At 44.8% G+C, this 14869-nt stretch overlaps 1 protein-coding gene across 1 annotated transcript in view; it reads left to right on the top strand.

Annotated features, from left to right (window-relative positions):
* The first annotated feature begins 999 nt into the window (after window positions 1–999).
* The window catches only part of LOC147611171 (fe(II)/2-oxoglutarate-dependent dioxygenase 4-like), a 53657-nt gene continuing 39787 nt past the window's right edge, over window positions 1000–14869 (top strand). Inside the window, exon 1 of the mRNA XM_086785832.1 lies at window positions 1000–1435. Coding sequence (XP_086641958.1) covers window positions 1133–1435 — 303 coding nt within the window. The 5' untranslated portion in view covers window positions 1000–1132. The remainder of the gene's footprint in view (window positions 1436–14869) is intronic.

Here is a 14869-nt window from a genome sequence, read left to right on the forward strand (position 1 = left end):
AGAGAGAGAGAGAGAGAGAGAGAGAGAGAGAGAGAGAGAGAGAGAGAGTTATATTTGATATCAGGGATATATTGCTTAGGATGGATGTGGCAAGGAGATCATTTTCGTTCGTTTATGGTGATAGACAAGATATTGAAGGTAAATGTTTTAGATGTTTGCTATAATTTAGGTATTATTATTTTTCAAGATTTATTTAATATTCATGACTGAATTGTAGACTTGGGAAGGCCAAGCAACAGCTTCTCTAATTATTGAACTGTTAGAGAGCACTGGTGTTTTACGGTATATATATAAACTTTCTTTTTATGTAGCTTTTGTGTTTTATTTGATTAATTTATATTTTTATTGAAACATTCATTTGCACAGGGAATATCTTCACTTTTTAGAACCCAGATTATTGTTGGGTTTGTATGATCGAGACAGTTACGACGAGAGCTTTTGGCTCCTAGGAATTTACAATTTACGATTGTGGAAGGTTGCAGATCAGCTTCATGTACGTGTAATGTTTGTGGATTATGAAAAGCCTAATAAGTTAGATTTTCGGTGCATAGGCACTCGACAATACAGAATTTTTCGATTTGCTGTTTATAAGCCTGTTCAAACGTTGCTCGCCTCAAATATTGATCCACCAAATGAGTTTTGTAAGGTTTTATCCTTATCCAACCTTTTTTCTACGAGAGTTATATTTTCAATGCTAATATTTTTTATGGCATACATATTGCCAGATGGAGGCGCGGGATATAGGCTACCAAGGAGATGTCAGAAGATTGTTTTGAGGTTGTGTTCAAGTGTGTTAATACTTATCATTTTATGGGTTTGTAATGCTAAAAGCTTCTATATGGATATATATGACAACAATCACAATGTTTTTATATATTACACATATTTTTTTGCATGTACCTAAATGCAAAATGCTTCTGTGGTGGCGACACTAGTACCAACAAAAGGAAGCTACACGAGAGACACGGGTCACTTTCTGGTGTTTTCTATGAATAGAAGTTTGAACCACCAAACATTATTGCTGTGAAAATGGTGTTTGTGGGAGAGAGGTGAGTGGGTTGATAAGACAGCCACATTTACAGGCCTGAGGTCACACCGCTACAACTACATAATATGAAGAAGTAGCAGAGCGATGGGGGAAGCAAAAGAACTTTGTGCGAGTGGGGCGATGGAGGAAGCAAAAGAAAAAGAAGCAGAAAGAGGGTTTGGCGAGTATGGGGCTGTGAAGGGCATAAAGGAGCTGGTAGATGATGGCCTGGACTGCGTTCCAGAGAGGTATGTGCGCCCCCCTCATCACAGGCCAGCGCTCGACGCCGTCTGCCACCACGCCCAACTGCCCATCATCGATATCTCCGCTTTGCACCTGATCGGTGATCCCAGATCTCAGGTGCTCCAGGCCATTCACTATGCATGCCAAGACTGGGGCTTCTTCCAGGTAAATCGATCTACTTAACTCTCTAGATTAATTTAACTATCTGTTTTCTTGTTGAATCAAACCTGCACCCTGCCAATCCTCTCTGTGTGTTTTTTTTTTTTGGGCAGATTTTGAGTACAAGTATCATTTCATGTAATAGCCTAGTGCCTCTCTGTTTTTGTGTCTATCTCCCCGCACCCCACCCCACCCCTCCCCTTCTTCTCTATCTATTTATCTACCCATAAATACCTTTGCTCTATTTATAAACTGCCCATACATCTATTTACATGCACAAATTATGTACATATATGTGTATATATGTAAATATGTGTGTGTATAAACACACATACATATGTATGTACACACACACGTGTGTGTGTGTATACGAACATACATATACGTACATACATACATACATACATACATACATACATACATACACATGCACACACATACATATACATACATTTATACAAATGCATACATAGACACATACATACATACGTATGTACGTACATACACATTCTCTCTCTCTCTTTCTCTCTCCCCTCTCACACACACATACGTATATATGCTTGTAAAGAGAGAGAGAGAAAGAGAGAGATTTTGCGGTAGGCCAAATATGACCTATGGGACCGGTACAAGGCAACCACAGATGCATTAGTATTAGTTAAGGATGGAGGGTCCATCGCAAAGCAAAAAGTAAAAGTCTAATTTGAACAAGGCTTCTACTAAGCAAAAAGCCATGGATGGAGACTAGCTAGCATTGCTTGGGTATAGTTCGTCGAGTTGTACGGAATTCTTGGATGAACGACCCTCCTTCACGGGTTGCTTGCCTTGGGTGCTGCTCTTACCTTTTCCAATTCCACTCCCTTTTGTTTTAGGTGCATTGGTGTGAGCTCTTCAAATATCCAGAGCTTGGGTGTCTTTGAGAAGCTTGGATTGCTTGGGTATGTCTAGGATGGGGGTTTTCTTGGTGTAGGGAGAGCAGCCGCAATCGAAAGCTTCTTCCTTCGGGTCATTGCAGCCTCACCTGCATGGGAACCACCCCTTGCAAAAAGTCTCCAAAAAATAGGGTTTTTATTTGTTCTTATCATGAGTTGGATGCATCTGTGGTGACTCAATAGGTGGAGCAATGAAATAGGGCTTTGGATGTTGGTGGAGGTAGTAGGTGGATGCTGGAGGTATCATGGGTTCTGCAAGTGCCGTAAATATAATACCCCCCCCAAGGTAAGCAACATAGATGCCAAAGTAGTTCTGCATAAGACAACATCAATGACAGCAGAAGATCAAAGCAAATCAGCCTGGAATGGTCTTCAATTGGTTCAGTAATAAGCATAAAGATGTAGGCAAGAACCGGCATATGTAAGACCGAATAACAGCAATAGAAAAGCTGTATATGCTATCCTGAATGCAATAGTGTTATGTCAATGGACAGGCCGACAGGTATGAAATCAGCAATGGGAAGGGGCTGATATCACTGATTTTCAGCATTGAACAATGGGCTGAAAATGCTGAAAATGTAGGGACAAAAAAATCCCAGAATGAGTCATTAAGTGGGGGCCTCAAGGGCATGCATCAGCCATTGCTATGAAAGTGTAGTGCAAACTTTCAGCTATACTAGGCGCAATGGTATTTATGGCAATCAAAGAGATGCATAATCCCACAAAAGAAAGCAAAGGAGACAACTGCACAAAGTCTCCAAGTGACATGTCAAATACATAGACCAAGCCAATACTGTAGATAAAAGGCATATCCATGAGTAGACATCACTGCAAAATATGTACGAGTCTCTTTGAATGCATAGATAAAGCAAGAGGGTCAAAAACACATGTGACCAAAAAATATGACCAATGGCATAAAGGCAAAAAATGCCCCCCTCACATGCATCTGCCATAGAGACCATAAGAGAGTAGACTACATAGCATAGTCATCATCAAGATTTGGCACAGGACGTGGTGAGGATGTAATGGTCAAGGTCTAAGTTGATTTGGTCAAATTGACCTCATCCTGGGCAGTAGAAGAACCTGCAGTGCTAGAACTTTGTATCTTCTTCTTTCTCTCACTGGTAATCCATTTCAAGCACTCGTCAATGAGATGGCCCGGTTTCCGACAATAATTACATTTGTTTTTCTTTGCGGCTACATCGGATGACATAGAGGGTGCATTAGGGTATGATCCCTTGGCACTAGATCTAGCACTAGAAGTACGCATAGATCTTTTGTCACGGTGCGAAGTAGAAAATGCTTGATCACCAATAAGTTTACCAAAACGATTTATGCGCGACTGCTCTTCCTGAAGAAGAGCCCAACTAACTCATCAAAAGTGTACAAATCAGCCAGCTTCTTAGAAATTAGTTGAAGAGTTGTCACAAAACCCTGGTACGACTGAGGCAATCCATTCAACACATTAGAAATGAGGGGGCTGTCAGAAATGAACTCATCAATGTTAATGAGTTGATCACGTAAATCCTTAACACGTTACACGAGTAAGGTATGCATCCATAGAGGCACCTTCATCAAGATGTTCATCCTCAAGACATTTGCACAAGTATGCAACACGCGACTCATTGCGCACCTGGTACAGTGATGCCAGCACAGTTTGGCCGTGGTACATGACCGAATATGAGGGGAGCAAAAGCAGCTGCTGCAACAGGATTCATCACCTGTAGAAGTACATGGTGCATCATGTATGCCCATATAGGATAGTTGGAGCCATCCAACTTATCTTCGGTGGAAAGCATTGTCATGTGCTTGATCAATGCCATGTACCTTCTCAGGGCTAGTCCAGAGGAAGGCAACCAGAAAAAGACAGTTAGAACCAGAATTTAGGAGCACAGAATGCTATTGGCAGTATGGACTTGGAGGAAAAGGAAGGCTTGGAGAAGATGGTGCTGTTGGCTGCTTACAGAAGGTGGGCGGTTGGACCAAACTGAGGCGGCTGGATCAAATCTAGGGTAGCGTTGCGTTTTATGAATGGAAGTAGGCCAAGAAGCTCCTCTTTCAATTCATTCAATCCTCTAGGGATTGGGTCTCTAGGAGTCCCATAGGGGGACAATTTTGGGTATTGTTCACCTTTTAGATGAAGGCAGCCTAGGGCTGTGTAAGAGTACCTTTTTGTACTATATGAAGATACCTGAATTTCTAGCATTTCTCTCTCTCTCTCTCTCTCTCTCTCTCTCTATATATATATATATATATCTGCGTTTTGCATCAGCATGTTGCCAGTAGTGTTTAGGGCTGAAAGAAGACTCCCAGAGCTTCCGCGTGTTACATTGGTATCAGAGCATCAAGCTCAGCAAAGCTAAACACTGATTGAGTCCCATATGATGGTGTACAGGTCCAAGGTACAGGAAAGTACACGGATACGAAGCCCAAGGCAAGGAACACAGAATCGGGAAGAGCTCCTAGGAGGTTTGTTGGTGGTGTTCCACAAAGCCAAAGGGGATGGCAGTCTTGTGAGCCAGATAGGTTCTCGGGCAACGGTCCCAAGGGAGGTTTATCCTCCAAGGGTGATGTGAGAGTGCCAGACTCATTTCTCAGGAATGAAGACCAAGACGGTGCTCAGAGTCAAGGCAAGAATGGATTGTGGACTAGATGGAACAGATGCATAGATCTTAGTCTGAGACAGAGTAGTTTGGAGAATAGGCCGGGCTTTCAGTAGGAAGGCTGCCAAGATTAGAAGGATGAGAGTGAGACAGAGTAGTTTGGAGAACAGGCCGGGCTTTCAGAGAAAAGGATTGTCAGGGATGGATGGATGACAGAGGGACTTCGGGAAAAGATTTGGGATGATGACAGTCATCCAAGAGCAGGTTGGAATCCCGTCATCAAGTTTAGCAGAGGGGGATGTCATGTGCATGATCAATGCCATGTACCTTCTCAGGGCTAGTCCAGAGGAAGGCAACCAGGAAAAGACAGTTAGAACCAGAATTTAGGAGCACAGAATGCTATTGGCCATATGGACTTGGAGGAAAAGGAAGGCTTGGAGAAGATGGTGCTATCGGCTGCTTACAGAAGGTGGGCGGTTGGACCAAACTGAGGCGGCTGGATCAAATCTAGGGCAGCGCTGCGTTTTATGAATGGAAAAGCCAGGACTGCTGGCCGACTGCTAGTCGGCCAGTTCCCCAAGCAAAATAAAGGCCTATAAATAGGCCAAGAAGCTCCTCTTTCAATTCATTCAATCCTCTAGGGATTGGGTCTCTAGGAGTCCCATAGGGGGACAGTTTTGGGTGTTGTTCACCCTTTAGATGAAGGCAGCCTAGGGCTGTGTAAGAGTACCTGTAACGGGAGGCGGACGCGTGTATTGGAATCGTATAAATGTGAACAAGATTCTGAGCACTTAACACTTGAGCATTACAACCACAAAGCTGAAAATGACAGTACACCACATAAAGGGGCCGATGATAGGCTGACCCCCCCCCTTTAGGTTATATTACCAAAAGAGTCTGCAAAGTACAAGATTATGGGTGCCTGGGGATTCACCACCAGCCTGCACCTGATTCTTCCAGATACATCATGTATGAATACATCTCAAACAAGAGAATCTGTAGGTACATCCGCCCTACACACAGGTACATCCGCCCTGCACAAGCCTCTTCACAGGTACATCCGCCCTGCACAAGAGTATCACAATCCTCACATATACTCCGCCCTGCACAGGATGTAAATGGATCTTTAGGCCCTGTTTCCACGCGAGAAACTGATCCAGAAACCTGTGTTCTCCGCGAGCAAGTGTTCCCAATGCTTGCCCTAAACACCTGTTACACCAGGAATCCTTGAGACACATCCATGCTCACATATTCCATTGCTGTCCGGCCTGTTTTATGCAATAACCAGTCCAAAACAGCAGCTTTCCATCGCGAGAAATCCACCTGTAAAGGGTCCTATAGCCCTGTGGAGGTCCCTAGAGCTGTCCTGTATTGTCCAAGTTGACTTTGGACACCTGTAACCAGCCCAAAACTCGCAATAACCAGAAAATACAGGTCTGAAATTTACCAACCAGCCCTTTAGAAGAGTGTGGGGATCATTATCCAAGCTTGTGTGAGTCCGGGAAGCAAGCAACCAGCCCTGTAGCAACTCCAAAAGCTTCAACCAGCTCTCCAATGTGTTGAGTTATGAATAAAACAGCCCAAATGGTCTCTTGAAGGAGGCGCCTTTCTCCAGTGCCACCTATGGTGCTTGGTGGGTACACATACAGGCTGACAAGTGTCCCCATAAGGTGTCCAGGTAGGTGTCCAGCCCATAGTGCTCCATTTGTCCTGTTTGTATAAGTTTAGGTCCAACCAAATGGGAAATGGCCATAAGCTGTCCGGACTTCATTAATTTTGGTCCAACCAAATGCGAACGCATTATAAGTTGTCCGGCCACTTATTAATGAGTGTGGACCTGCAAACCAATAAACTTTAGTAGTAAATGAAATAAGCTGTAAATTGAGTGTGGACGCACTTACCACCTGCAAAACCCATAAGCCCACAGTTTTAGGCCCAAGCAGGAGTGCACACACGTGTCCACAAGGTGCCCGGGCGTCCCCGGTCCCTCGGACTTCACAAGCCAAAATAACAAGCATTGTCCAGGCAGCAAGACAATGTCACACAAAGTAAAATAAAGTTATGGCATGCATCATTTATGCATTGTGCACATGTAAACTTGGAGAACCACCTATCATCATTCTTGTACTTGAAAATATTCCGCCTGCCATCATAACACACCATGTGTGCATGGCCGGAATCCACACGGGCACCGCCCGAAAGTCCACAAATGTCCTGCCATGTCCTTGGACTCATATGCATCCACTCATATGATCCATACACATGCCCAGGTATAATACATACATGCATCCGCATGTTTCTAGGCCTGACACGCATCCGCATGTCCCTAGAATATAGGGATTTGTGACATCCCCCCGGCTTCTAATCAGTTGACCGCAACTGAAAAGCCTCCAGATAGGCCTTCAAAAGATCTGGGTAATGCTCGAAGTAGGCCTTATCCATCCATTTCGCATCCAAAGCTGAATAATTCTTGAACTTCACAAGGTACCTACGAACAAGTTTGCCTCCCGCAAGCTTTCGTTCCTTGTGAAAAACAATCTGTTCAGGTTGAAGAATCTCTTCCAGCTCATCCACCTCGGGTGGGTCTTCCAAAACCGGCTCAAACGGTGTCGGTCCCACATAAGGCCTCAATAGGCTCACATGAAAAGCATTATGCATGTTCCAATGATCTGGGAGTACAAGCCGAAATGCAACATCATTGATCTTCTCCAAGATCTGAAAAGGTCCATAGTACCTGTTGGAAAGTTTAGGATACTTTCCCTCTTTTCCTGGCCTCTTCCGAAGGCGTGCCTTTTCAAATTTCAGCAAGACCCAATCACCTTGTTTGAATTGTACATCCCTTCTATGCTTATCAACTGCCTTTTTATTCTTGGTTTGAGACCTCTCTATGGCTGTCCGTACCTGTGCAAATGCAGTATCCAAGTCTCTGACATACTCATCTGCTGCAAAAATCTCATCCTTTGTACGAAGGATGGGTGGTAGTATCACCTTGCCATAGATAATCTCAAAGGGCGCCTTACCCGTAGAAGTATGTACCGTATTGTTGTAGGCAAACTCCACAAGTGGCAAATACTTCTCCCAATCCGATTTGCGGTCGGATACATAAGATTTCAGCAAGTCGAGGACGGCTGAATTTGCTATTTCACTTTGCCCATCTGTCTGTGGATGGTAAGCTGATGAGAAGTTCAGCTTTGTACCCATATTGTCAAACAATGCGCGCCAAAATAAACTTGTGGTTCTAGGATCTCTATCTCCCACAATAGATTTAGGCATGCCATGGTGTTTGAATATCTGTGCCAAAAACATCCTAGCCATATGATCTGGCTTTATTGTCTTGCGCACGGGAATGAAATGTGCTTGCTTGCTAAACCTGTCAATAATGGTCCAAATAGCATCATTTCCCTGTGGCGTCCTTGGCAAATCCATAATGAAATCCATAGCAATGCTTTCCCATGGTTCATTTGGTATAGGCAAAGGTTGAAGCAATCCAGGTGCTTTATGTCTGTCAAATTTGACCTTTTGACATACCATACATTCACGTACATATGCTTCAATATCCTTGCGAATATGTGGCCAAAAGAAATACCTCTCCAAAGCTTGTGCTGTGGCCAAAATGCCTCTATGACCTGCATATGGAGGAGCATGGCACTCATCCATAACCTTATGGCGAAGGTTCTTTACCACACACATACGATTTTGCATCATGAGATATCCATCTCTTATGACATAAGATGGGACAGCAATACCCTCTTGCAAATCAGCCCATACATGTGCAAAATCCTTATCCAAATGATAAGTATTACGCATATCCGATAAGTCCTCATGGTATGCAACTGTAATAGCATGAACCTGTGGTCGTCTAGATAAGGCATCCGCCACCACATTCTTTTTCCCTGGAGTGTGTAAAATCTGAAAATGAAACATTGAGAGGAAATTTGCTCATCTCATATGCTTCTGTGAGAGCTTACTTTGAGTCAAAAAGTATCTCAAACTTTGATGATCAGTTTTGACCATAAAATCAGCCCCTAAAAGATAGTGTTTCCAAATAGTAAGGGCATGAATTACAGCCAACAACTCCTTCTCATAAACCTGTAAGTGAAGCTCTGCATGTTGCAAGCGTCTGCTCTCATAGGCAATGGCATGTCCTTGGTTCAAAACAGCCCCTATGCAGTCCCCACTTGCATCACATTCCACAACAAAAGGTTTGTGCAAATCCGGAATAATGAGTACCGGTCCCGAGATGATTGCACTCTTCAACTTTTGAAAGGCATCCCTCTCTTCTTGTGTCCATTTAAAGATTGCTTTCTTCTTCGTTAAGTCATGTAACGGAGCGGCAATAAAAGCAAAATGCTTGACGAACCTCCTGTAGTAAGCACATAAACCAAGGAAGCTCCTCACTTCATGGACTGATTTCAGCTCTGGCCATTCTTGCATGGTTTGTATCTTTGCGGGATCCATGCGCACACCATCCTTTGATACAATGTGACCAAGATAGTGAATTTCTGGGAGGAAGAATTCACTCTTTTTTGCATTTATGTAGAGCTGATTTTCCTTAAGCTCTTTAAACACAATAGCCAGGTGCTCACGATGTTGGGCTTCATTCTTTGAGAATACAATAATGTCATCAAAGAATATACCTGTGAACTTTCTATGCTTTCTGAACACCCTGTCCATCATCCTGTTGAAGGTAGCGGGTGCATTTGTAAGGCCAAAAGGCACCACCAAAAACTCATAAAGACCAAAGGCTGTCCTGAATGCAGTCTTGTGTACATCTTGAGGTGCCACTCTCACTTGATGATACCCACTCTTGAGGTCTATTCGGCTGAAACATGCCGAACCTTCAAGCTTGTCCAAGATGTCATCAATGCGCGGAATGGGAAACCGATTCTTGATGGTTATCTTATTGAGGGCACGGTAATCAACACACATCCTGTAAGTACCATCCTTCTTTTGAACAAGAAGTACTGGCGAGCAATATGGCGAGGAACTAGGCCGAATCAAACCCTTTTCCAAAAGTTCATTCACCTGTGCCATAATCTCTTCTTGTTGACTAGCACTCACCCTGTATGGTGGCCTATTAGGTGGAGAGCTACCGGGAATTAGATCTATGCAATGATCTTCCGGCCTCTCTGGTGGCAACCTTGCTGGCAAAGCATTTGCAAAACAATCTTTGAACTCATTCAAAAAGTTAAGCTTGTCCTGATCTAATGCAGTAACATCAACACTAGAATGTTCAATGGTATCACGTACAAAAACCAAGTAAGAACAAGCTGATTTCTTTATTGCCTTATTAATTTGTACATGGCTTACAAGAGGTATGGTACTTCCAGTAGTACCAGCATCTATAGAGTGCTCACGGCCTCTATGTACAAAGCTGATTTTCTTCTCTTTGTAAGCCTTAACAGGCTCTAAACGGTGATGCCAGGGCATCCCCAACAAAACATCACAACCTGTAAGAGGAGCCACTAAAAAGCTCTCATAGTCGAGGTAGTCCTGTATATGTACACGGAGCTTACCAATGACCGGAGTTACATCAACCTGTTTGCCCTCAAAGGCGGCATCTGCATTCATTTGCATTCCCATGTCTTCCACATTGAGACCTATGGCGGCAGCCATCTGTACGGATATAAAGTTATCTGTGGAAGCATCATCAAAAAGAAACAAAGCGGGCTGATCCTTCAATTTGCCCCAAGCCTTGCATATGACTCTACTCTTGGGCTCATGCCCTGTATTACCTTGCACATCGGGTACAACATTCACAAGAGGCTTTTGCACATTAGGCTCAGCATTCTTAGGATTCTGTGGGCATTTAGGATATATATGATCTTTACTGCCACACTTAAAGCATTTTCCAGCCTTCCTGTACTCTTCCAATTGCTGTTTTGAGAGCCCAAAATTGTGGCGTTTACCCCCCGGCTTCTTTTCGGAGTCATCCTTTGCATCTCGGCCATCTTTGGGAGCATTCTTAGGTGGCTGTCCACCCTTTTTCTGGTCATAACCAGCCCTGAATTTGCTCTTGTTTTGACCTGCAAATGGCTTATTTGTGGGTGCTTTTATGTGCAAGTTCTCCGCAATCATGGCTGAGTGTATAAGCTCTTGTATGGTCTTATTTGGGTACCCTCCCAAGCTTTGTTGGATGATGTGATGGAGCCCCGATTCAAACTTTCTCTTCTTCTCGTCCTCTCCAATCTTCATGAAGGGAGTAACCTTGAGAAGGACTTTCCAAAACTTTGCTATGTATGAAGCAACGGACTCTCCCTCATCTTGGGATAACCAATCCCACTCCTTGCGTACATCCTTTGCAAAGTTTGGTGGTAAGAATTGATCATAAAACTGAATTTTGAAAGAAGACCAAGTTGGGGCAGCACTTCCATCAAGTATTTTTGCAAGCCACCAATCACTTGCCGTATCCTTGAGATGCATTCCCACATGCCTGAGCATAGACTTTTCCGAAAAGTCTTCATTGCAAAAAGCTATCTCAAACTGTCTGATGAAAGCAAGTGCTTTGGTAGAGTCCATCCGTCCCTGAAAGTTTTCAAACTTTACATCCTTGTCACCAGACTTGAACTCTCGAGGCTTCTTCCTTCTATATGCATCCCTATGTACATCCTGTTCATCTGCATGATGATGATGCCGCGATGAAGATTCACGATCCCTCTTCATTCTCTCTTGAGTCACACTCTCCAGATGAGTGGAAAGCTCAACACGAGAACGGACATGTCTTCTTGGAGCAAAGCGGGAATGAGTAGAGGATCCCTCATCCTTACTCTTCTCTTGACCTGCATCAAGCCTAGCACCAGGGACTCTTGTCCTTTCAGCATTTGGCACTTGTTGTGCTCTTTCTGCTTGTAGTGCATCATGTGCATCACCATGGGCAGCCATGAGGGGTGGCTTCTTGAAAGCCAAACTACCATCTGCTTCAGTGTATACATCACCCTTAACCATTAGGTATGCAAGTGCAAGCTCTCGGGGCTTCTCAACATCCATTTCCTTTGCAATTGCTTCAAAAGTGACTTCATGGACCGAAGCCTTTGCCTTCGCAGCCAACACCCTTTGTACATCCGGGTCATTTTTCAATGACCTAAGCTCTTCGGTTTCAGCCCTATAGCGTCGCACTTGACGCCTCAAAGATTCCAAATCAGAATGCATAGTGTCATGAGTACCTGCATCTCCATAGACATCATTGCCTGCAGCATCTCTTGCATCCTTTGTACCATGAAATTCACGGTCCTGTGTGTTCTCCACACTGTCAGAAATGTGGCTGTCCATGACACTCAAATCAGGTCACCACTTATGATTCCAAGCCTCAGACCGTTTTTCCAATGAGGAGAAAAACTGAGCTCTGATACCAATGTAACGGGAGGCGGACACGTGTATTGGAATCGTATAAATGTGAACAAGATTCTGAGCACTTAACACTTGAGCATTACAACCACAAAGCTGAAAATGACAGTACACCACATAAAGGGGCCGATGATAGGCTGACCCCCCCCCTTTAGGTTATATTACCAAAAGAGTCTGCAAAGTACAAGATTATGGGTGCCTGGGGATTCACCACCAGCCTGCACCTGATTCTTCCAGATACATCATGTATGAATACATCTCAAACAAGAGAATCTGTAGGTACATCCGCCCTACACACAGGTACATCCGCCCTGCACAAGCCTCTTCACAGGTACATCCGCCCTGCACAAGAGTATCACAATCCTCACAGGTACTCCACCCTGCACAGGATGTAAATGGATCTTTAGGCCCTGTTTCCACGCGAGAAACTGATCCAGAAACCTGTGTTCTCCGCGAGCAAGTGTTCCCAATGCTTGCCCTAAACACCTGTTACACCAGGAATCCTTGAGACACATCCTGTAATATGCGGAAGCTTCGGAGAAGGATCGGTACTTCAAAACTCAGAAAACAGCACTCTTTTCGCGACGGAATTAACGCACAAACTGAAAGACGATGTGCAGAAAATAGAGAGAGAAGGGGAAGATGGAGAGGACACAGTATTGGGTCCCAATTACCCTCTGTAGGGCCCCCATCACGGATGGCGTATTTGCTTTATTAGAATGATGTAAATCTGAAACAAATACAAAGTACTTGACCTTTTCTTGGCTGGAAAACCTGCCCTTGACCTTCAGTCCTTCACCCCTTTGCTTTAGCAATGTTCTTGGCTGTCCTGGCCCTTGGTTGCTTGGAGCTCTTGGTGAATTATGAGATGAATAATGGGATTATGGGCTGGGGTATTTATACCCCTCCCTTCATGCAGTCGGCTGGCTTCAGGACAGCCCACGACTGAGTAATTTTATTAAAATGCTTTCACACTTAATAAAGTGTTTTCTCACTGGTTTGATGGCTGTCCAGCCTGCGCATGATTCTGGGACAGCCTCCTAACTACTGGCCACCATGCGCATGGGTGTGGGACTGCCTCCCACACCTGGCCGACTGGCTGGGCAGGGATTCTACCCCTGTCGGCTGCCTGTCCAGCAGCCCTAGGGCTGGCCGACTGCCCCTCCAGCCCTTGCCTTGGCTGGTGGGCAAAGTCTTGGGCCCTCCTGGCCCCTTGGGGGTGGTTCTACACCTCCCCCATGCCCATCTAAGTATACACATGCAAACCCTTGTCCTGGGGTAGCCGTATGGGCTGACCCCATCTCTACATGCAAACTACATGCCTACAGATGTCTGGCATCCAGTTGCAAACCAGATACACAGCACATCCGACATCATTCCAGAGGGAGACTCACAGCGCGGACTGGCACTGCTTCATGTGCAGGACAGTGCACACTTGACCTTGGACTCATGTGCAGGACAATGCACACCTGACCTCGGACGACTGAGATGGATCCCTGGCTGACTCGTCCCGGACTGGGCTCACATGGGACCAGTTCACCATCCCAGGTCCTGCACCTTCTGTACAGAATGTCTACGTGGCATCCAAGTGCGGGATGCACGTGACATCCCCTTCTGCTTAACTTGACGGAAGCTGCATAGCCTCCAAATAATCCGTCAATAAAGCCGGATAATCTTCGAAAAATTCTTTGTCGAGCCATACCGCTTCATGAGTTCCCCGGTCTTGAAACTTCGTGAGGAACTGTCGTAGTCTTCGGCCTGAGCCATGCTTGAAACGGTGCAGAAGGATCTGTTCTGGAACCATTACTTCTGCTTCATCAATGATGTCTGGTTCCGCTTCGTCTTTGACCTCTGAAGGGGGTGGACCTGCATATGGCTTTAACCAACTGACATGAAATACATCGTGCATAGTCCAACTCGGAGGTAGCTTTAACTGCATAGACACCTCATTAATCTTTTTCCGGATAGGGAATGGTCCGAAGCTCCTGAAAGACAACTTTGGGCATCGCTTGCCCACTTGCTTCAATCTTTGCTTCATAATCCGAAGATATACCCAATCTCCTTCCGAAAACTTCATGTCCCTTCGGTCTTTATTGGCCTGTCGAGTGTAGGCCTCTTGCGCTTTAGCCAATCTGTCTTTGACGGACTCTAGGATCTCCTGGTAAGACTCCGTCACTCTGTTCGCCTCCGGTACTGAAGACGACGTCTTGGTTAACAACGACTGGAAAGGCCTTCCAAACGCTGCCTCATATGGAGTCCTGCCAATAGCTGAAGAAAAAGAGTCATTCAACACAGCTTGAACTAAAGGCAAAAACGATTCCCACTTACCTTGCTGATCGTGGACATAACACTTCAGCACATCAAAGGCCAACTGGTTGTATATCTCTGTTTGGCCATCCGTCTGTGGGTGGAATGCACTGGAAAAATTCAACTTAGTACCAAAATTATCAAACAATGCCCTCCAAAAATGACTGGTAAACTTGGCATCTCGGTCTGACACTATGGTCCTAGGAATCCCACCAATCGGGTACCAATGCCGAATGAATAGCTGGGCAACATCCTCG

The sequence above is a fragment of the Cibotium barometz genome, chromosome 48 (assembly GCF_041138505.1).
Source record: "Cibotium barometz isolate CiBa-2024 chromosome 48, ASM4113850v1, whole genome shotgun sequence".
Taxonomy (NCBI): domain Eukaryota; kingdom Viridiplantae; phylum Streptophyta; class Polypodiopsida; order Cyatheales; family Cibotiaceae; genus Cibotium; species Cibotium barometz.